Source organism: Orbicella faveolata, unplaced genomic scaffold (genome assembly GCF_042242905.1).
Source record: "Orbicella faveolata isolate gen_17 unplaced genomic scaffold, um_ofav_v1 contig_35, whole genome shotgun sequence".
NCBI lineage: Eukaryota > Metazoa > Cnidaria > Anthozoa > Scleractinia > Merulinidae > Orbicella > Orbicella faveolata.
Genome location: NW_028301564.1, coordinates 29139790 through 29162898, shown reverse-complemented (window position 1 = coordinate 29162898; position 23109 = coordinate 29139790). Strand labels below are relative to the sequence as shown.

At 39.4% G+C, this 23109-nt stretch overlaps 2 protein-coding genes across 3 annotated transcripts; one reads left to right on the top strand and one right to left on the bottom strand.

Moving 5' to 3' along the window:
- Window positions 1-267: 267 nt before the first annotated feature.
- On the bottom strand, window positions 268-11352 carry LOC110056485 (uncharacterized). 2 transcript variants are annotated; one of them, XM_089273209.1, is made up of 6 exons: window positions 8951-11352; window positions 7677-7726; window positions 6847-6949; window positions 6531-6607; window positions 3940-4009; window positions 268-2588 (listed from the first exon to the last, which is right to left on the bottom strand). In XM_089273209.1, the coding sequence occupies exons 1-6, from the start codon at window positions 11156-11158 to the stop codon at window positions 2514-2516; spliced, it is 2583 nt and encodes an 860-aa protein (XP_089129335.1). In that variant the 5' UTR covers window positions 11159-11352; the 3' UTR covers window positions 268-2513. The 2 variants fall into 2 exon arrangements, 1 of the variants encoding a protein (XP_089129335.1); XR_016201927.1 differs by lacking the exons at window positions 268-2588; window positions 3940-4009; window positions 6531-6607 and adding an exon at window positions 7254-7344.
- A 336-nt stretch (window positions 11353-11688) lies between these two features.
- LOC110056459 (apoptosis-inducing factor 1, mitochondrial-like) lies at window positions 11689-22471 on the top strand. The gene is made up of 16 exons (XM_089273210.1): window positions 11689-11966; window positions 13026-13100; window positions 14617-14773; window positions 15437-15552; window positions 15967-16097; window positions 16204-16294; window positions 16727-16811; window positions 17540-17616; window positions 18013-18121; window positions 18255-18362; window positions 18771-18859; window positions 19438-19578; window positions 19783-19925; window positions 20620-20776; window positions 21395-21553; window positions 22115-22471. Exons 1-16 carry the CDS (start codon window positions 11724-11726, stop codon window positions 22184-22186), a joined length of 1953 nt encoding a protein of 650 aa, XP_089129336.1. The 5' UTR covers window positions 11689-11723; the 3' UTR covers window positions 22187-22471.
- Window positions 22472-23109: the final 638 nt, after the last annotated feature.

Below are 23109 nucleotides of genomic sequence, written 5' to 3'. Positions count from 1 at the left end.
GCGGGGAAGCTGAGTGGGTTCGTTACTCTCGGGATTTATTAGCGGCAGCAATGTTTTGACGTTACTTTCTGGGGATCGCTTCTTTCGGGGGGTCGTTACTTTCGTAACTTTCAGGTAGTGATCTTCACAAAGGAACATTGCAGAACTGGAAAATGACTCGGTTGAGCCACTGGCTTGGTAGCCCGCACTCTTTACGGGATGCCAGAGGCACAGAGAACTTGTTTCTTTGCCTTACTCCATGGACGACTCAGCAGAAAACCAAGAAACTTCTTTGGAAGTCAGCAAATCTTCTTTATTCTCGCCAATACTTCACACTAGCTCATAGCTCAAACTGCCAAGGGTAATCGATCTGCTACAGTGTACGCGTTACTTATATACTAACTTAGGTAAATACAGTTGTCTTTCGTTATTGATTTCTAATACAAAAGATTCGTATTGTGCATGAAGAAAAGTTAATTTTTTTCTGCGCAAGATTGATGTATATCGTATTTTCACTGACTTAAGTTATAATTAAAAATCCAGATTAACTCTTAAACGTTTACCTTGAGTCATCCTAAGGCCAATAATATTGCCGATACTAAAGTAGTTTTACGAGTTCCTTTATTGAATATAGCTTAGTATTATCATTTACTGAATTACCGTTGGTGGGGCCTTTTCCTCGTGACGCAACCCAGCGGAACAACAGGAAGCTGTGGTGTTCCAACCTCCTTTCGCGCCCCGCCTAACACGGCTGAGCATAGTTAGTAGAGTTAGTTAGTCTCCTCTACTAACTATGGGCTGAGCGAGAACGCGTCTTACATGTTTTGAAAGCCACTGGTTATCCTAGTGGGCTGTTGAAGAAGTGCCTTAACAACAAGACTAAACCCAGACAGTCACAGGAGAGGCCACTGAAGTTTGCGGTCCCTCCTTAGGTAAAGGGCGCGTCTTTGGGCGGCGTCGTCCGAAATTTTCACGTTTGGCCAGCCTTTAGGCCAATACGATCATTGGGTCAGATATTTAAGACGCCCAAGGATCGACCACCGATCGATCAAGTCCAAGGGATGGTCTACGAGTGAGCTACCATGACTGTGCATTCACCTACGTAGGAGAAAGCAACCGCACGTGGAGTTTGCGCGGAGCCGAGCATGGTTCAGGCCGCGCGAGCAACTGCGAATCAGCATGCCGAGTCCACTGATCACAACATCCACTCAAGGGACACCCAGATCATCGAACACGATGTTACAAACTAACACAAGAGGCTTTGCTTGGAGTCATGGCACTCCAACTTTGGACAACGCCGCCGTCAACAAGAGGAAAACGGCCCCTCGCGCTTACCGTTGATTCAAACGACAACCAACGGGCTTCTAGCGCGAACAATAACGAACCTACAGATTGCAACTTTGAAGAAGGTGGACAGAAGTCACCGAAAAAACAGATCGGATAACAAAAACCTTGGAAAATGTCTATCACCGATCGCAACACTGGAAGTAGTACTTTAAAAGTACTTCCACTCTCCCCTAGATGGCATGTTAGTCCATCGCAGGGTTACCCCCAGCATTAAGTTCGCCGGTACCCATTTATACACCTGGGTGGAGACAGGCACTGTGAGAGTTAAGTGTCTTGCCCAAGAACATAACATAATGTCCCTGCCAGGGCTCGAACCCGGACTGCTCGATCCGGAGACGAACGCACTAACTAGTATACACGCGTTCGTACTTACTAGTTATACTAGTTATCCCGTAGTTTTTGGACAACAGTTTGAAAGATCCACATATGTTTGCAAACGTTTGGTCTTTAAAACTATCTTTTTTTTCTTTTTTTTTTTTTTTGCAGTTTCTTGAAAGTATGCATGATTTGAATTTTAACTCGGCATGCAGTCTTATCAAAATACAGAAAAACTCTGTTACAAAAATTTATGTGAGGTACTATAAAATATAGTCCTGTAGGAAACCATGGAATATATTTAACTGCTTACATGAAGCCCGGGGGGGGGAGTACTCCATGGGCTATATAGCTATGTGTGGCCCCAAAGGGTATGGTTTTAAGCCGTTCTGGTCATAAAAAGGGTATGGTTTTTGCACTCTAGTCTTGAATTGGGTGTTTTTCGGCTACGTTTTCATCATTATTGATAAGACCATTGCCAAAAGCCCTTCATTAATTATGTCTAGGGCAACTGTGCCAGGCGCAACGGTCATAAATAGGGTATCGAATATTTGGTCAGGTCATAAATAGGGTAAGGGTTTTGGGAAGTGGGCCACACACCCCCACCCAATTTTTCTGGGAACCCCCCTGGGACAGGAAGCAGCTCATAAACAATATAACATACAAACTTAATATACGTTAGTTCGGGTTCCTTGCTGTTCCTGACAACTGCCCAACAAAAGGAAGGTTGACAACAAGAACTGCAGCACATTAAAGCGAAGTAAGATCTGCTTCTCTATACTCAGCATTTAGTGTATTTGATCATCATTCATTGATCATCATTGACTCTCTTTGGGCCACGATCACCTTCCTCAGTTTAAGGTTCTGCCTCCTTAAGCCTGGGGTGAGCAAGACTGTGGGTCTGGGTCGTTGACCTTCCGCTGCAACCCTTTAGTCTGAAATTTGGTCTGAAACATAACAAAAACTTGCGGTCAACTGTCAGCCGTCTATCCACCAACAGTCAGTCGACCAACAGCCGACTGTTGGCCAACTGTCGGCTGACAGTCAGCCTGGGAAGGGAGGCACTCCCATATAAAAAAGACTGGGGTGCTTGTTTATTTTGTGGGCGTGGCTAGGAAACTTTTCCAGCCCTAAGAGGAACTAATTCTGTAACAATTCTGTAATTCTGTAATTCTGTAACATGTCCCAGTCATTTTTTTCAGCTCAGTACTCTAAAAGGTACTGCAAAAGCTCCCACTGTGGACCTTTTGAGACTGAACACCTTAAGAGGAACAACAAGCACCCCTGTCCATTTTACATGGGAGTTCTCCCAAAGGGACAGTCAGCCGACAAACGGCCAGCAGTCGGCCAACAATCTCTTTTAGGAACTGTTCTTCACTTTTACAAGAATATTATAATTGCTTTTACTTCAGGTTCAGTAAACATGGAGCATTTCCAGGGGTTATTTGTCACTGGTCTGGGAACATTATGACCCCAAAATAACTAAGAATTCTCTGATTGATGGCAAATGGATATCAGTTTAGAACTTTTTCCCAAGGGGAGGGGGGGGGGGGGGTCAACTTCTACTGCCTAGCAAATTGCCTAGGTTTTCTATCTTTTTTCACTCATGTAACTGGGCACAGCTTTCACCAAATGTCTCAAAATATTGTTCTCGATATCAGGATATTGAGCAGTTTCTATAAGGTTTTGACTGGAAATACGATTGTTAAATCAAGGTGTTAGTTTGACAACTATCAGTGAGCAGCTATCGGTCCAGAGGAGAGAACGTAGTTGAGATAGTGCTGTACCTTTGGTGGAAATCAGTAAAATAATGTTAATGATGACCGACTAGTGACAGACAGCTTTTGGGTATCTTTTCATTTTCTTTTATGTTCAGCAAATCTGACTCGCAGCCCATTCCCTACACTTCTACATATATCACAGTTGTGAACCCAAGGGAGTACTCCTTAATTGCAATCAATTATATAAGCTACTTTGCCCTTTTCTGAGCCAGACAGAGAGAAAAAAAAGTTGAGAATTCATGACTTCTGGTATAGAAGAGTTCAGATATAAAATCTCACTTAGCAATAAAACTAACAATGGTGCATTTTTTGCAACATCATGGTTAGTTACTATCCAGTAACCACATGTCCTTTTAGAGGGCTTTTAAGATCTTCCCTCTTTTTCGATTTTCCTTATGTTACTATGAAAGACATACAATTGCCTCTGAATGAAATGGCTATCTCCTCTCTGGCTCTCTTAAAGAACTATTCAGCTACTATTAATAATCATCATTAATTATGATTTTACAAGCCTTACTTGTTTTGTATAAGCTTGATTAGTTTGGCTTGTATTTCTCTCAGACTTTGCGTACCAACTTCCCCTTCCACTGGAAACATGAATCAAGTCATTCAGTAATAAAATTACACAATGACCTACCTTAATTAATTTGGAAAATAATTCATGCTTCCTGTTGATCTTATTTATTCAGCTTGCTTGAGATCTCAGGGGGGGGGGGGGGGGACCTGCCATGTGGAATGGTTGGGATGCTTGCCAGAAAAATTGAATTTTAAAACCGCTAATCTGGGTGTGGCTCAAGCTTTATTTGACCCCTAAAAGATACCACTAAAAACAAGTGATAGGCTAATACTTAGAACAGAATAGGATCAGTTATTATCAACTGCTTTTTGGGAAAAGAGTCCACACTACTAGACCAGACTTGAAAGAGTGGTGGAAATCAAGCCAAAAAATGGAAATCAAAGCGTTTTTTAAATATAATAATTAATTGTTATTTCTTCAAGTGCACCCTATACAATACTTTGACTGCTTAAAATAGTGGCATTTTGTCCTGACCTCCCTAAGTGAGACCCCCAAAAAGCTAGATTTACACCCCTAAGTGAGATGATGAGCATCTCCAACCTTTTCACATTGGAGTCCCCCCTCCCCTCCCCCTGTGCTTGAGACAACCAATGGGACACTGAATTTAGGGTATGTTGAGTCCTCACAAGTTGTGTTACATATAATTGTTCTGCTGTAGGTTGGCGACTCAACTCTAACTGTATTAAACTGAACTGAAATGCAGAGGGTGATTGATATAACATAACTGTAACACTGGTTTACTTCATTGAGGGGTTATGCCCACCAGACCCTATGCCATTTTTATATTGAGTAATTTTTTAGGAGGGGGGTGAATAGGGGTATGCAAATCTGCTGATCCATACCATTTTTGAGCAAAATTTGTCAATCTGCCCATGTTTTCGTTCAAATCCGGAACAACCTTGTTTGAAACTTTCTGTGGTGAGGGTGAGGGGAGGAGGTAGAATACTTCTTTGCATAAGCCCGGGATGCATGCTTTTTGAGCCATTTTTGTCTGAAATAGGTCATTATAAATAACAGGGCAAAATCTGTTGTTTTTCTTTTTTCATTTCACGTATCCATTAGACTGCTACTTTCCAGATTTTGGTCACCCGACATTTTAATCCACTTGTCTGAAAATAGAAGACAAACAATCTGTTGCTTACTACTAAAACAACAACAGAGAGTAGTTGATGTATGGCTTCATCTGCACGTCACTTCATCTAAAAGTCAAATAGAAGTGCACTTAAATAGAGAACTAATTATAAAATTAGGAAAACTTTTAAGTAGTCCTCAACGCTAATTTGGGCTTGTTGGGTTTGATCAAAATAGGGTATCAAAAAACCCCTGATTTACAGCAGGCAGATAGATAGATAGCACAACTCTATAGGTGTATTTTCAAGCAGCAAATTGAAGAAACCAAATCTCATGCGACTGAGTATTTGAGCTACATGATTATCATTAGTTTTGTTCTCACAATTCATGAGAATAAGCATTGAGTCATGTTGCTGTGCTCACTGTTCGCTTATTTGCTTGAAAAAGTTTCCTCTATAAACTTATGTTTTTCAGCAACCAAAACCTGTAATGAATAACAATAACTAAAATAATAACAGAAAAAAAATTACTATAATAATATTCATACAGGCCAGTATTGAAGTCTTAAACATTTAGGAATGCCATAAGCTACAAGGAAGAACAAGAACTTTTTAGTACATACCCTCTGCACTTCTCGAGACAAACGCACATGGTGCAGCTATGGCATTTGACAGCAGAAAAACACATTGGCAACAAGTTACTACTCAGAGCTTTATTTATGTTATGTGCTTGAAATGCTTGTAACAGTAAATTTTACTTGTCTAGTCTGATGAGCACTTTGTGGGTTTACTTGTGGGAGCCAAAGACAACTCATCTCAGACATGCAGATAGGCGAACGTAATTTTAGCCCTGTATATCAATATTATAGTTTCTGCAATAATTTGTCAATTTTGCAGAAAACTGTTAAGAACGGTAACACTCCCGATGGGTACCACATAACACAATTCCAACAACAATGTCAACCCTGAGTTAAAATGAGTCTCATTTGAAAAAAGAGAAATAAAGTTGATGAAACACTAACTTACCTACCAAGGCCAAGCAAGGATACAAAATTTGTTTAGGAGCCACAATCTGAGTTTCAACACAGGCAGACACCGGAATCCACACCAAAATTCACAGCTGATTAATGATTGATCTACTGTATTTTTTTGGAAAATACGCAAATCCGCTCTTTTTACAGCAAAAGTCCACAATCCATATGTTTTTTAAGGGCAAATCAGTCAATCCACAAACCTATTCACCCCCCTCTTACAGGGATATACACAGATTAACCTTGAAAATGAGGGAAACCACAAAATAAAAGTTAAAAACTTTTTAACAAAGTAAAAATAAAACACTTGAGTTAATAAATAAATGTTATTGATTTTAGGTGGATTACAAATGACAAACTAAAAAAAATGTTATGCTAAATTTTTAGGGATGTGCCTTCCATGACACAGCCCCTTAAAACTTCAACTTACTAGACGACTAGACGAGGGTTAGTGTTTCTCTCTGTACAATATCGAACAGGTTTTCCATCCCATGTTTGCCATGTCTCCTGAGGAAAAAAGGAAAAATAAATATTGTTCTTCAGTCTAGATTGCAAACCCTCCCTTTTTTGTTAATAAAATATTCACTCATGTCATTCCTTGCTGTAGTTTGGGAAAACCTCAAGGACTACTTCAGTATGAATTCCCATGACAACTACCATAGAATTTACTGCAATTGTATTAACATGGCTTTCAATGCAACTGCACCTGATTTATTCAAGACTAATGAGTATAAACTACACTGTACCGGGAATGCCAACATTTCAAAAGGAAAATTTTCATGTTCCTGCAAGACTGATTGTAGTGGCAGCTGTGGCAGCAGTAGTCTATTTGCATCATGTGCATGGTCTCTGTTGATGAAGGAATGATAAAGAAGTTAATGTATGCTAAGTTAAATAGGTCCATGCAGGCTTTCCGAGTTAAGGCTTAGAATGGACAAAATAAATACCTACATGTACAAAACTTTGGCATCATGATTGAGACACCAACACAACATGAAACCGAAAATGAATTTATATGTGCAATAATTTTGTAGCAAATCTATTCAGTTAGTGTGCATGCATATGAACGTAGGCCTCTTTCCCTTTACAGGTACATGTAAAATGCCCAGCTGGTAGTCCTAGTGCAGATGATATGCTAAGAAAGCACACTTACAACATATTTTGATATTCTGGGAACCAAGCGCAATTAAATTTGGCAGACTGTTTACGTAGTTCGAAGACCGTTCTTTCTAGGACTGCAAGCTCTGGTGAAAGAGAATCGACAAATATTCTTTTTTCAAAGAAATTGTAGCTAGGCAATCCCGCTCCAGATAGTTCAGTTTTGAAGTTGCATCCCTTGAGTAAATTAAACCACTGGACTCTAACTAGAAGTGATTAAGTCAAAAATTTAAAATAATTCAGAAACAGGTCTTCCATGCTTTAATTTGCCTCAAAGAAAGTAAGAGTCAAACAACTGTAATACTCAGTAGGAAACCTCATTTAAAATTGCGAGCATAACAGAACTCACAGTTCTGACACGCTTCCCAACATTTTACTCATCACTGAGATGATTACTGAAATCTCACGTTCAATTTACCTTGGATTGGCACTTCCATGTTGATCTGCAGGACCTCCTGTGTTATTTTTCTGAGGAAAAAAAATGCAATATACGTTTAGGAATATCTTTGTCTCAAATGTCTCCACGTGTGTGTATTGTTGTTTGGTCACAGTTTATATCATGACATGATCAGTTGAATAATTTTACTATTTATTCTACAGCCTTGTTGTATGTTGACTCTACAAAGTCGATTTAACAGTAGGTGTGTCAAAATCTAGAGGAAGAGTAAAAATAAACAGCCATAGCACAGGTAGTAACTCTTATAACTCTGTTATCCAATGTTTATGGCACTAGTGTGGCCAGGGGCCATTACACTTACTTCCTGGCATTTGATGGCATACATTTTTTTTTGTTCTAAAAATTGGCAAGGTTGGGGTCCCATATTTTTATGAGTTTCTAACTCCATGGCTCCATGATTCCAGTAAATGGCATTAATGCACAGATTATTTTAAAATAACAAGACAAACTTTTTGCCAAGTCATTGTTTCATATGAGTGACATCACCTTCTTATAATAGCATGGCACTGTCAACAAATACGCACATCACTGGTCATTTTCAAACCATGCCATGCATATAAACTTAAAGATGATTTCCAGTCTGTACTGTACACTCTTGGGAGTTTGTTTACGTTTTTTGTTTTGTTTCATGTAAGACAACACAAAATGTAAACATTTTGCAACTACTTACATAAAGCAAATTCAAAGTTTCAAAACAACTGCCATAATTATGGATGCGAAGCAGTCGAAGCTTTATACTTCGTTCGTTCTCATATATATCACTTGCTGAAACAACTGAAAAAATCAATAAAGCTGTTGGAAAAACAATTTGAAAGGCCTCAAAGATAAGGTATGTGGCTTGTAATGAATATGTCCATTCACATTCCATTGAGTGAGATTTATAATGTAACATTGGGATGCTGAGACTGCGCAGTACAGGCTGGGAATCATCTTTAAGGTAGTTGAAACAAATTACAACTTCCCTTCTTGATCCTTTTCCCAATTCCCATTGTAATGTTATGCTATTCCAGGGTGCAAACAAGAGGTAAGAAAGACGACAAACAGTCTTTATAAGAACAACAACTCCATGTTTAATTCAGCACGGCATGCACATGGTCTGAGAGTCATGTGAATACGCATTGTGTCACACCCATTACTGGAAAGCTTGATCAGACATTGATCAGGCATCCCACTGAATGGCTATTCAGTTTCCATGAGCAAAAAAAAAAACTAATTAAAAGCTCGTGAAAAATTACCTGGTAAGTCTCATCACTCTTTTGGAGTATCAAACTCTTCTCAATCTTCAAAGCTTTGTTTTCTTCTTCTAAAGCCTTTGGCAGTTTGGGAACCTTGTTCAGCATTTCCAATGCTGAGCCTGCTTCCACTGACTGTACTGATGAGGTCCTGGTTACTTTCTTCAACTGGTCCTCCAGCTGACGACACTCAACAAACTTCATCTTGAAAGCCTCAGCTCCCATGTTAAGTCGTACACGCAGATCCTCATTGCAAGCCCTCATCTCCTCCATGCGAAAGCGCAGGTCATTACATGGGACATTGCCATGGAATGTTGTGATGGTTCTCTTCAGCTTGCTTCTTTCCCTCCACAATTCCTCCATCTGTTTTTTGACGTGTAGGTATTTCTTCTCTATGTGAGCATAAGCAGTCTGAAGAGCATACATTGAAGCTGCTGACTGAGCACTTGCTCCCCGAGTGTCTGTCAGGTTCATCTGGAGGATCTCTTTCTCTACCTTTAGTGATTTGACTTCATCATCAAGAGCAGTCAGCTGGGCCACAGATATCTGCAGCTTTTCTTCAGCAGATTGCAGTTGTTTCTTGCAGTTGTCCCGCTCACCACAGAGGTTGCTTAATTCAGCATTTTTTCTCTCCAGCTGCTGACTCAGTTTCATGTTTGCCTCCACCTGCTTTTGCACTTGAACCTGAAGACTGGCTATGTCATGCTCAGCCTGAGAACACAGCGACTGGTTTAGAGCTTTCTCTCCTTCCAGTTGGTCATGCAGACCTCTAATCACTGATTCATAATCTTCTTCCAGGGCAGTAATCTTTCCCTTCTCCTCCCCCAGTTGGGTATTAGCATCTTCCAGGTCTTGCTCAAGTTGGTGAATAAGCTCTTGCTTTTTACTTGAACCTCTTTGGAGTTTCTTGATTGTCTGGCCAAGCAGCTCTGCTTCATGAGATGCATCCCTTAGGATTTTCTCCTTTGAACTTTCCACTTCCTCAATCTTGTGTCTGTAACTTGCAATTTCTTCTTTGACTTTATCAATTTCTTGATCTTTGTTCTTCAGCTCAGTGTACATGGCTCGGACTTTCTTGGTAAGGCGTTCTGACTCTTCTTCCAAATCTCTTTTGAGTATGTTATTTTCTTTTGTGATCTCCACAAGCTGCTCCTGTAATCTCCTAATTTCACTATTTGCTTTCTCTCTTTCCTCAGCACATTTTGTGGATTCTGACCTGACTCTTGCCTTCAATTCCACCAACTGGGCTTTCAGAGTGTTGCTTTCATCTTCTTTGGCTTTAAGGTCGTTTTGCAGCTTTTCAATCATTTGCCGATCAGCAGCCATGTTCAGCAGCCTCTTTTCCATGGTCTTCTCGTGTTGTTGTGACTGCGCACGTTCTTGCTCAAGCATCTTCATCAATTCATCAACTCTTCTTCTCAAATTCTCGTGCATGGTTTTCAAATCGCTGTTGGCACTCTCGAGGTCTCTTCTTTTGCTCTGCTCCTCTTCTAAGGCCACGTTTTTCTTAGCCAATGCTTGTTCCTGATTAGACGCTTTCTTCACGCTTTCAATCAAAGCGGCCATTAAATCAGCTTTACGCGACTCCGACTCCAATACTTTATCGTTTGCATTAGCCAGATCAGCTAGTGCCGTCTCATTCGATGCTTTCAAGCAGGCATTCTCTTCCAACGCCCCGGCAAGTGACTCTTCCAACATCTCTGTTTTGTTTTTAACGATCATAAATGAGGTTCCTAGTTCATCATCTTCAATTTCGTGGCACTCTAACTCCTCTTGTTCAATCGGTTTGATTTTCATCTGGAAAGGTGCGCTAGCCCCTCTTACATCGCCTGCGTAGGTGACGTAACAAAACTGATAAAACTCCTCATCAGCCTTCGGTAAATACCTCAGACGAAACACAACTCTATTTGCAATCGGTCTTCCTTGTTCGCCATCTTGAATACTTGGCACAGGCGACCATTCGTACGTGTAATGTTCACGCCACGACTGCCACCCCACTGGAAACAATCCGATCCAATCCCTGGAGTTTGGTTTGACCGAACTTTGGATGGTATAACGACATTCTATATCTCTGTCGGGAGGATAACAATCGGAAACGTTGTTGAAAATGACGGCGGAAAATTCAGAATCTGATGGTAGCGACGTGTATTCTGTTGACATGACGCTTGTGTTGCCTTCCTTGCTTTCACTTTCACGAGCACTCTCTGCCATGTTTCTCCAGTGCTTTGGTTGTCTGAACGCACAAGATTTTACTGCGGATTCCCGGAAGGTAGTAAGGAAGTTAGTGCTATGTCTTAATGATTTACCAACTTAATAAATGTAGATGTAGATGTAGCAAATTGTTTGCCTAGCAATAGGTATTACATTTAAGTAAAAGTGCAGGTAAGAGTGTCTTTTGCTCATGCGTAGCACATGCGTGGTTGTGTACGTTTTTTCTGAGAAATGGAAGCCTTCAGTTCCGGGTGTCGCGTCCGGATTTCCGCCAGGTTTCCTGGTGACCGGGTTTCTAGGTCTTCCTGCTTTTGGGACAACCCTTCGAAAGTTCTGTAGGATTTCAAGCACACACTCTGCTGCTCACATTCCTTAGAGTGTAACTTTGAAGAATAAAAAACATCGACTTCTAGCTCTTCTAGCGAAGTATACAACTTCCAGCGAATTTGGCGCGATTTGGCGCCAAAACATTTCCGCCTTGGCAAACAGCGTGAACAGCGGTATTGTATCATCTGCGCACGCGCATTCGGGGAACGTCCTTTACACATGTACGCTTCGATGCAGAATGTCTCTGGTGGCTTGTACTAGATTTTTTCGTCCTTGCTTGAGCCGGATTAGACCAGTACTAAGTCCGCCAAGGTTAAACGGATGCAGACTATTCAGTTCTCTCCAGAAACGGCCAAATTTTGTCTTCAGTCGGTTGCTTGCCAGACATGCATCGGGTGGTAATGAGGGATTTGGTGCACTCTTGAGCGAAAACGGGTTACTTGTGCTCGGCTTTGGACTACTTGGGGGTTCACTAGCGTATGTGAGTATCAGTTTGAAACGTTGTTGCTACTGTTCTATACTTCAAACTGTGTATAGTGTTTTTGAGTTCCCAACTGTCTTCCATTTCAGATTTTGTTCTCAGTTTACCAAATCAGCCAGTATATACTAAAGTACTAATGTACCTTCTGAAAAAATTTCCAAGATACCGAACCTGAGGAAGAGACTAGAATCTCTACATCAGGGATAGTTGTGTGAATTTTAAACATTCAACGTGAAAGCTATTTAGTAATCTGCCAAAATATGTCACCAAGTGCCCATATTTCAGTATAAAAAAATATGATGTACTCAATAATTTTGAATTGTACAAGTATGAACTGAAAATTATTGTCTATCATTTATATAAAACCTCTGGGTAACAACAGGTACTCCTGTTCAATTATGGGCGATGACTGCAAATGACAGTTTGCATCAAACCAAGATTTTGATTCTCGTTTGACAGATAGTTAATAATATTTACTTATTTGTTGATTGTAAATTGTTACAGCTCATAGCTATTTCACAGTTAGTTTCCAGGGATGAAAAAGTCAGTCATTCCACTTACATTTCATGCTCCAAAGTAGATCAATTTTTGGCCCATAAAAACACTCTTCACAATCCTCTGTTTCTGGATCCTGATTACTTCACACCTACAATATTGTGACTGCAGCTGTGAAATCTTCTATATTACATTTTATTTAGATTAGATTGCTTATAAACTAGAGCCATAGAGAGTAATATTGGCTAAACATTTTCAATATGGTAATGTCAATTTTGATGGTGCTTTATATCTGTCAGTACAGTTAATGTTTTCAACATTACAAGTCTAGTTGTGATAAAAGGGTGATTTCACCTAGTTTTAAAGTAGTTAATTAGTTGATTAATCATTTAATCAGTCAATTGATGTAATGCAGGGTTCGATATTTTAGCATGCAGGTTTGGTACATGTGTAATTAACAGTTATGTTAATCTGCTCAGTGTGCTAAAGAAATATATTTAATTAACAGCATGAATATGTATTATAAACTATGAATGAAATATTTGCCAATTTTCCAATTGTAAGGGTTTACTCAGTGGAAGTTTGAGTCCCAATGGAGTTCCATCCTCAAAGGAGGCAGTTTCCAAGGAAGACGCTAAGGTGATTATTCTTTAAATGAGTGTAAATAAGTGTGCAAGACCTAACTTAAAGGTTTGGTTCATAATATTAACTAATAGTAACATTACATTATTATCATATGATTTATGAACAATTTAGTGGACAAGTGTAACTCAGGGGCAGATCCAGGATTTCAAGGGGGATGGGTGGTATCTTGGGGTTGCAGAATCAATGGGGCATACCCCCAAAATGTTGCAATTTGAGAATTTTAATATGGAAAACTGTTACACTGGAAATACTAGCAATATCACAAAGTAGAAATTATCATGATGTACTTGTCCAGTGTGTATTCTGCCATAAAATTCACAATCTTTTTCACTTTTTTATGTTTTGCTTCTCCAAAAGGGGGGTGGCTATCCATCCAATCCACCTCCCCCCTTCTAAATCCACCCCTGTAACTGATGATATAACCTGCAGCCTGTATAAATATCACAAATTATGATTGCTATTGTGAAATTGCCATCAAATGGAAGTAAACACCAGTGTTTCTGCCAGAGCGCGCAATTGCGAGAATCCAGCGCTGCAATCAGAGATGGCCCCCAGAAAAACGAGGAAAGGGCCAATTTGGCCCTTTCCTTTTACAAGAGTTCAGGCTTAACACAGGCATAGTATTTTAAAAGCCATCCCAGAGCTCGAAATTGCGACCGATACAGTCACCAATGCAACTAACATTTCATCCTTGGCGACCAAAAATTCTGGTTTTGTCACCATATTGGCGACTACATTTCTCTGTGTTGACGATCAATAACGGCTATTTTGTCACACATTATGTCCTTCTAGAAAATCAAATCGAAAGATCTTTGCTTCTAAAACATTCAATATGAGAAAAGAAGTCAATCCGTCCTTTTGCTTTGCTGTATTGATTCTCTCACTTCCAAACGGCTGGCCATGTTTGAAATCGCCCTATGATGCATTGCAAACCCGAGATCATTGACTACGTCATGTATGCCTAAGGATTGTTCTCTTGTAATGCACGGATCCTTCATACTAGTATCTGATTCAAAAGAAACTTTATTGAGTTGAAACACTTCAAAAAGGACTTATTAAATTTTATCATAGATCCAAATAAACTGCTTTATTTTCCTTGGTACCCTGATGCATTTTTTCCTTCTCTAGCTTTCAATTTATTGGCCCCTTTCCTAAAAAAAAATTGGCCCCTAAAAAAGGTCTTCAGGGGCCCTCAAGTAAAATGTTCCGGCTGAAACACTGAACACCTTTATTAATAGTAATAGTTTACTCACTCAGGTGATACTAAGACAATTAAGAGGTACTGTAAGTTATGGTTGGAGAGGGTAATGGACATGTACATGTACAGTTGATCTTTTGTTTTGTCTTTTTGCTGATTAATCACAGGTTATGCAATGGGTTGCTTGCAGCCTGTAGTATATATGCCTTGGATTAAACAAAGACAAAGGAGACAACAATTAACAGTTTTCCTCCTTCATGCCTCAAGCCAGACTCATTTTGTTGTTGTTTTTGTACACCGTTACGATCACAGGACCGTGCAGCTGAAGAGGAGCCTGCAAATGTGGGACCTGAAGATGCTCCGTCCACAGCATCAACTGCGGAAGACACCTCTGCTAGTTCCACAGCAGAATCTGGCTCTGCGGAGGAATCACCAGCAGAGCCAAGTCAGGATGGTACCGCTCAAGAGGGTACGTTGTTTTGTATTGTTTCACACAAATGATTAATATGGACCATGATATCAGGCTTTTCCGATTTTTTTCATTCAAATAAAAAATGAGCCTCATTATGTACTAGATTTATCATGCAGAGTTTGGTCAAAGTAAAGTGTTTTACGAGAATCCATATTGGAAACTCATGAAATATATGCTATTTTAGAATGTTTGCCAGGGGGCGCAATGTTTGCCCTGAGTTTGCAACTGATTCTTATGAAACTTCATGTATTTGCTAAAGTCAGTATGATAAATTGAACTCATGTCTGGTGGCATTTCATTTATATAAAAAATATGAACAGTATTATTATATTGTTGTTGATATTACATGACAGTGTCAAAGTGATCCATTTCACTGTAGAAATAAAATAACATGTTAACCTCTCTGTTCATTTGTCTTGTAAGTTACAGTGTATATTTTAGTACTTTTAGATTGTGTTTACAAGATTGTCAATTTGACCAGTATTTAATAAAATGCAACTAGCTCTCCAGTAGCTCAAGGCAAGAAAATAACAAACGTGCCTAACCATTGAATATTAATAATATTCAGGGCTTTAGCAGACTGGTTTAAGGCTAAGCGATAGATACACTTGCGCACATGTCTCGACAATATTTAAATCTTTTTATCCTCCATTTTGATAGATGCACCTCCCCCTTTACCAGAACTTCCAGAGCATGTGACATACATCCTTGTGGGAGCTGGGACTGCATCATTTGCAGCTTACAGGGCCATTAGAAAAGCTGATAACAGTGCAAAGGTACAGTACTTAATAAACTTCACACAATACATGTATGGTCATGCTACTAAATTACTTGTGAGGAAGAGTGATCCTCTCTAAGCACTCTTGAAAGATAGTCAGGATTCTCTTGAATGGCCAGTAGAAACATTTTTTCATTACATCTTAGATCTATGTGATAACATGCAAGTGTACATCAATGTTTCACTCTTGTTGTTAAATATGGCTGGTGTAAAACATTGCAATTAACTGACGAAAGGGTTATTCCTAAAACATGTTGGCAAAACTGATGTTATCAGTTGAACCACTCAATTTTCTACTGAAAACTTGTTTAGTTGACTTTATACTTGTGAGTGAATACTGTACGTAGTGCATATCATTTAGATGGCAAGACACCCTCAACATATCTATTCTGTCTTGTGTTTATTGTAACAGGTGTTAATCATAGGAGATGAAGACTATCCACCTTATATGCGTCCTCCTCTTTCTAAAGAACTGTGGTATTGTGATGATGAAGAACTAGTCTCTGATCTCAAGTTTAAGCAGTGGAATGGAAAAGAAAGAGGGTTAGACTATCTTGTGACAATGACATTACGTGTGAAAGTCTTTGGTTCTCTTGAATGGTGTTAGAAATTATTTCCTAATGGAACCTCTTTTTACCTTTTCTCTTAGCATATTTTTTGAGCCAGAAGTGTTTTTCTCTAAACCTGGTGAACTATCAACTAAAGAGAATGGTGGTGTTGCTCTTCTAAAAGGGAAAAAGGTACAGTGAAAATACCAATGGATGTACAGGAAGTTAGATACAAAGTACAATAAATCAATAAAACGACTGCAAAGGAGCTTGCAGCAGGAACAATAACAGACCTTCAAGATTGCAGCTCTAACAAAGGTGTACAGCAGCCACCAAAAATTCAGAGAAGAAAATCAGATCGGTTTATAAAAACGTTACAATATACACACTGCCGTTGCAAGATTGTATACTGATCAATAAATGTTTTGCTGTATGGGGACAATTTTGCTATGGTTGTAAAAATTAAACAACAATGTTTTTAGGATGTGTACCCTTACAAGATAATGCACACACAACAAACATAAATTATGTGATACATGTATGATGTAACAGTTTGATTCAATATTTTTTTGACATGAATTATCTCTTCTTTGAGTGTTAGTAAGTTCCTCTTCCTCTGTAAAGGTTGTAGGAATTAACAGTAAAGAACAGAAAGTCAAGTTAGATGACGGAGTAGAGATTGGTTATGACAAACTACTTTTGGCTCCAGGTACTTCATTCATTAGATATGCATTAAATACAACTGATAATAATTATTATGACTGTTGCATAATTACAGCGAGACTACCTGTGCAATGGAATGCATATTGAATATTATTTTTGAATTTGTTGTGATGGTTTTCTTTCATACAAAAGGAAAGTGCTCCATCATGTCTGTAACTTTGGCGGCAGTGAAATAAAAGATCCTGGGTACAAGATAGTGGCAAAAATATCATTGAATCTGTTTTTTAAACCATAATCCATTGTCTGGTGGGTGTGAACTTTATCGTCAATTCTTGAATTCTGCTCCTAGTACATGTAGTTCCAGAGACCTGTAGAAAGAAGACGGAAATTATTTATTTGATAAAGCTGATAGAATACCCCAAAAAGAATGAAAATACTAAAGATTAATTGATTGGTGATTGGCAGTGTGAAACTAGTCAAGGATTTTTGGTGTAAATTCAAGCACCCTCAGAGCAAGATTACCAGTTGTGGAAGGTAGTTAGTCTAGTGTGATCATTTAGGTGAGACACTCTGTAAAGAACTGTTGCTGTTGACTCATGTTTCAACAACCCTGGACTCTAAAGATGACTTCCACTTGGATCTTTCCAGAACTACCCTTGACATGATGATCACACCAGAAGAACTAATGATACTCCTGGGTTCAAACCATTTATTAACATTTTGAGCAAGATGATTTGATAGCTTATTGAACGGGTGAATTTGCTTTTCACTCAGGTGGTATTCCAAGGAACTTGCCTATTTTCAAAGAGAGCAGTGATGAAGTCAAGAAAAGAACAACTCTGTTTAGAAAGGTGAGAAGCATTCAAAGCTCATCTTTGAAATCGTTACTGGGGCTTTTAGTGCAGACACAAATGCACAGAGCCTAAGCACAACTGTGTCATTATGAATACTTTGTTTCCACCAAAAGGAAGAACATCAATTTTCTAGGGGTGAGATTTTGAGTCTGACAATTTCCCATTTGAGCTTTATGTCAGGAGAATAGTGACTTGTTTGGAAAAAAAATCAATGTTACTTTTAAAGACATTCAATTTGATTTTGCTTGCTCTCGATTTATTCACGTATTGTCAGTGCTTGTAATATTTGCAAATTTTTTGGATTCTTTTTTCACCGAAACAGAGTTGAACTGGGTATGGTACTGTTAATGTAGTAAATTATGTATTACAGTAACTGAATTATTTTGTTTTCAGATTGCTGATTTCAAGGATCTTGATAAAGCTGTAAAGGATGTAAAGTCTGTGGTAGTTGTTGGTGGGGGATTTCTGGGAAGTGAACTGGCCTGCGCACTTGGACACAGAGGTACATGTACAGTACCGCACATGTTTGTTTACAACTAGTCAAAGGAGCTATTGCTCATTAGGGCTTCTTGAACTACATTATCATAAAAATTATTGCATATTGTCACATGTGTATATGTACATTTTGTATTTAGGGAAGAAGAGTGGAGTGAACGTTGTTCAAGTTTTTCCAGAGGATGGTAACATGGGAAGAGTGCTCCCTAAATATCTTACAGAATGGACAACGAGCAAAGTGAGAAAAGGTTAGCTAACTTTCAAGAAATAAAATTGGCAGCTTGATACACAGAAAACAGATAGAGAAAGTCTGCTGTATTCATTTGTTAACAGAAGGAGACATGAAACTAGCTGTGGATAAATTCTCGCTACATTTGCATAGTTGTGCATGCTTACAAGTCTTGCATGTATAGTAATATTATTTGTGTACTAAAAAAGAGAAGGAAATGTTCACATTTAGATGACTCGTTTTACACTATACTGTTATGCCACTTCCTACAAAGCACTGTTGATTGAATAATCTATACCATTGAAATGATCAGACAATTTTATAGAAGAACTCCAATTTTGGCCAGATATTATTGTATTGAAGGAATTCAGTCATGCAGAAGTTGCCAGTTACTTCCCAATTGAGACGACTTTTTTTAATTTTTCAGAGGGTGTAGATGTAATGCCAAATTCCACAGTTGAACATGTATCATTTAGTGACGGTCAGATTAACCTCAGGCTTAACACTGGTAATGAGGTGAGGAATGTTTTGTCTCCCCCATTGAGAAGGGGGGGGGGGGGGGGAATTTCCAATGTCGTCTTGGTTGGGTGCCTAAAACACGAATTTTGGTCTCAATTAGCTAATGACGAACACCACTGTTTTTATCCGTTGACCAACGTATCTTTTAGGGTTGCACTCATAGTCAAAACAAAAATACTGTCATATCCGTTTTAAACTGGTATCTTTTAGCGCCCTCTGCGAAAGAAAAAATCGGAGAGGGTGGCTGTGACATAAGCTGTGTGTGAGCTCATTAGCACTTTTGCCACCCAGAAATTTAATATGCATTTTTCAAAAGCCGGTTTCTCTTCAAATATTACACCCAAAGAGCTAAAAATTTCAGTTTCACAAGCTCTTTAAATGTTTGTAGTCAATGTCATGTCTAGCGTGATGCATTCTCTGCACAAAGCCGTCACTCATGTGTTAATGAAGAAAACTGTAAACAATGACGTCAGCAGAGATTCTCCTAGTGAGCATTGTTTTCTTGTGGTAGTGTTCATGATGCTGTACAAGGTGATTTGAACTTTTAGTTTGTTTTTCGTTAATATCGTTTACAGATCAAAGCGGATCATGTGATTGTAGCAGTAGGCCTGGATCCTAATGTTGAACTTGCTAGTGCTGCTGGTCTTGAGGTGGACCCAGTCCTCGGTGGTTACCATGTCAACTCAGAACTAGAAGCCAAGTCTAATATTTGGGTGGTGAGAAAAATTGAAATATTGGGTTACACTTTTTTTATGACCGCAATCTGCTTCCATCCTCACCATCGCTAGTCATTCTCACTTCTTAATTAATTCCTGTCTTTTGCCAAATACTTTAATTACTATAAAGTCGAAGTGTTAGTATTGTTGAATTTCCTAAGATCTGTCCATGTTTAATCTTGTGAACACGTTGTGTGTTGTCAGGCCGGTGATGCTGCCTGTTTTTACGATCCAAACCTCGGCAGACGGCGTGTTGAACACCACGATCATGCTGTGGTCAGCGGCAGATTGGCGGGAGAAAACATGACAGGCGCAAGAAATCCTTATTTTCACCAGTCCATGTTTTGGTTAGTAGCGGTCAGTCTTGTTCGACAGACATGCAAAACGATTAGTTAGTTACTTGACACCAGCTAAAGCTTCAAAACAAGCAAACAAGACACCAAGACAATGCTTGTAACTGTTTGCTGATTGTTCTGGCAGTGCTCGGAATTTTGTGCAATTAACATAAGATTTACTTTCTCCGTTCACAGAAGTGAACTCCCTTAGCTTGCGTATAATTTTCGTGTTGTTTTCAGTCTTATAATCCTCTTAGAAAGGGTAAAGAAGGTTAGTCTGCGATCACAGGTTTCTTCTCCGCCGAATGTTCGCCATAGTAGAAACCAACTGCTGGCAAGGTAACAGAAGGTTGAACTCGAGCCTGAAAAAAAAGATTCGTTTTTAAGTAATCAGCAAAGCTCAAGTATCTTAGACTTGAGAAAAGAAGTTGATTTCAAGCCTGGCTTATGTCTTGGTATTGTGTTCTTGGTAGTTTCTCTCACAGTACCTCATTGTACCCAAGAGTATAAATGGACTTTTGAGAAATGTTAGGTGAACTGTACAATAAGCTAGGGTGTTGGAGAGAGTTGGGGGGGAGGGGTAACCTCGACTAGCATCCCATCTAGGGACAGAAGCATTACTCCCAAGAATTTTATCTCTTGACAGTTCTCTAGCTGGACTTTTTTTAGTACCCAGTAGTCTTGATCGATGTTTTTTTTTTGGCAGGAGTGATCTGGGTCCTAATGTTGGATATGAGGCTATCGGGCTAGTCGATTCTATGCTCCCGACCGTGGGAGTATGGGCCAAGGCAACTAAAGCTGACACGCCTAAAGCTGTGGTAGAGGCTACTGGGGAAGGAATGCGCTCGGAAACAGAAGGAGAGGTAAGTTACTCGGGGTTGGGGACATCCTCGGGTAACACTCGAAGGGTTCCAGATTCCTGAAAACGATTTCCCATGTCATTGAACAAACCTTTTTTTGATAACTGCAGCATTTCAGCTTTAGGAAATGACCATTGGACACTTACAGTAACACGCAATAATCATCTTTAGATTCATAAGGGTAAAATCAACCATCGTTTCCAGCAAGTTTCGAAGGCTGATTTACACTCCATAACGGCAACTCCTGGGTTGCATCATCGTGTTAAAACAGTTAGCTAGTTGCAAAGTTTCATCTTCAAGATATATTATGATATGTAAGCAATAAACCACACTTTCTATGGATTTACTGGCGCAATAAACCACGCGGGATGTTGGGAGAACAGAAGAAAAGCCAGTTGTAAAGCAAAAGCCGTTAGGCGAGTGATTTACTAGTTGTTATCGCTGGTGTTCTGAGTTCTGTAGTTCTCGCGTAGAGCTGTCTATCCGCCAGGAACCGTGTGTTTACCGGTACATTAGAACATAGGTTTAGCAACTCTGTTGACCAAGTAGAACCCGTGTTGTATCTCAGTTATTTTATAAATGAAAGAAAAAAACCTTATTGCTCCATTGGTTGTATTTCAGGGTGCAGAGTCTTCTCCAGTCCCTACCGAGCCACCTGCACCGGCCGCGACCGAGTCATCAGAGGAGTTTGGTAAAGGTGTTGTGTTTTACATGAAAGGCAAGCGGGTTGTAGGAGTTGTTTTGTGGAACGTCTTCAACAGAATGCCAATCGCTAGAAAGGTCAGTTTCCATAGCACTGTTATCGATTTGCTAATGAGTGTAATGTGTGAACAGTACGTTTATTTTATTACCCTGGGTCTTCTTATCAACTGTGTAATACTGAGCTTATCAACTGACTATTATATATCTAACTTATAACTTTTCTCTCTTCGTGTTTGTGGGGGAGGACGGGGATGAAGAAACCCCGTGGGCACGAGGTTGATCAACTAAGCTATATCGAGCTTGTCAACTGTATAATATCGAACTTATCATCCGGGCCGGGTTGTTCAAAGCCCGATTAAGCTAACCCAGGATTAGCGAGAATTTTGATTTCAGTTTTGTACATTTTCAGTGAGGTTTTCTGTTTATATTGTTTGTCCTTCAGTTTTGAGCTTGAGTAATCCGTCAAACTACACAAAACATAAGCAGTGAAAAACGCTTCTGTAGAAGAGAAATTGTTACTTTGGTTAACTTTTAATCCTGGATTAGCGTTAGCCGGCTTTCGAACAACCCGGCCCTGGTTGATACCGAGTTTGTTAACCATTTCATATTATGCTTATCAGCTGTTTTTGCGTGTTGTAGATCATCAAAGAAGGAAAAGACCAAGACGATTTGAATGAAATCGCTAAACTGTTTGATATTCACAAGAGCTAACTCGTTCACACACGGAATGTTTATACGGACACTCCTAATTCAAACAGTTGGGTGTTGTTACTAAAATGCTGCAGTGCCAAGTGGATCAAGACAAGGGAAGAGAGATGATTTGTGGCGAGCCACTATACGTCACTGTACTTGTGTGTTAGAGACGTTGTCAAGACGATTTGTTGAGCTTGAAAGAATCATTTTTACGTCGGGCTGTACCGTTTGAATATAAAATGTGGATTGCCCAGGAGGGCACATGTAGAATAAATGCTAACAATAAAAGAATATTTTTAATTCCATCGGGTGAAGGAAGTGTCATGTTGTTAGTGATCATTAACTAATTTCTCCTTACAATATCGACGCATTGTCAAACAGAGGCGATGAGAATTAAGACAATTGTCAAGTAAGGAATCCTATCTTGATCTATGGCTAAATTCTCAGAGTTAGCATAAAAAAGAAATGTATGGCACTAATGCCCCGTCCACACTCTCCACACTACGTCGGAGAAATTTGAAAACCGTGTTTTTACGTCACGAAATCATGTCATCGCTTTCGAAAAGCTTCGTTTTAAAAATGTTTTCCGCCAACACTGAAACGCAAAGCCGGCGTTTTCAAATTCCTCCGGTTTGAAGAGCGTTTTCGTGACGGATTAGTGTGGACGGTAGGCCTAACCTTAGAAATAAAGCTGCGTTTTCAAATTTCTCCGGTGTAGTGTGAACGGTAGGGGCCCCAACAATTTGTGTACAAACGCCAGAGAACGCTATATTCTTCTGATCGTTATGCAAGTGACCAAATGAAACTTTCGTCTTTGGGGATTTGCTTTAAATTTGCAAATGAAGTCTTCAGTGTTTTTCTTATTTAAAATTCCTAATTCCAAACCATTGGTCTTCTGAAGTCGGCGTTATAGTCAAGGAATTTATATATTACAAAGTTCT

Bases quoted from the DNA above. Each gene is read 5' to 3' on its own strand.
- LOC110056459 (XM_089273210.1), top strand. From the start codon at position 11,724: ATGTCTCTGGTGGCTTGTACTAGATTTTTTCGTCCTTGCTTGAGCCGG. The intron at 13,101-14,616 runs GTGATTATTCTT...TTACGATCACAG, and splicing joins TTTCCAAGGAAGACGCTAAG to GACCGTGCAGCTGAAGAGGA. The intron at 18,122-18,254 runs GTACATGTACAG...TTTTGTATTTAG, and splicing joins CTGCGCACTTGGACACAGAG to GGAAGAAGAGTGGAGTGAAC.
- LOC110056485 (XM_089273209.1), bottom strand. From the start codon at position 11,158: ATGGCAGAGAGTGCTCGTGAAAGTGAAAGCAAGGAAGGCAACACAAGC. The intron at 4,010-6,530 runs GTAAGTTGAAGT...TCATGTTTCCAG, and splicing joins AACCCTCGTCTAGTCGTCTA to TGGAAGGGGAAGTTGGTACG. The intron at 2,589-3,939 runs GTAAGGCTTGTA...GTTATGTTTCAG, and splicing joins ATCAAGCTTATACAAAACAA to ACCAAATTTCAGACTAAAGG.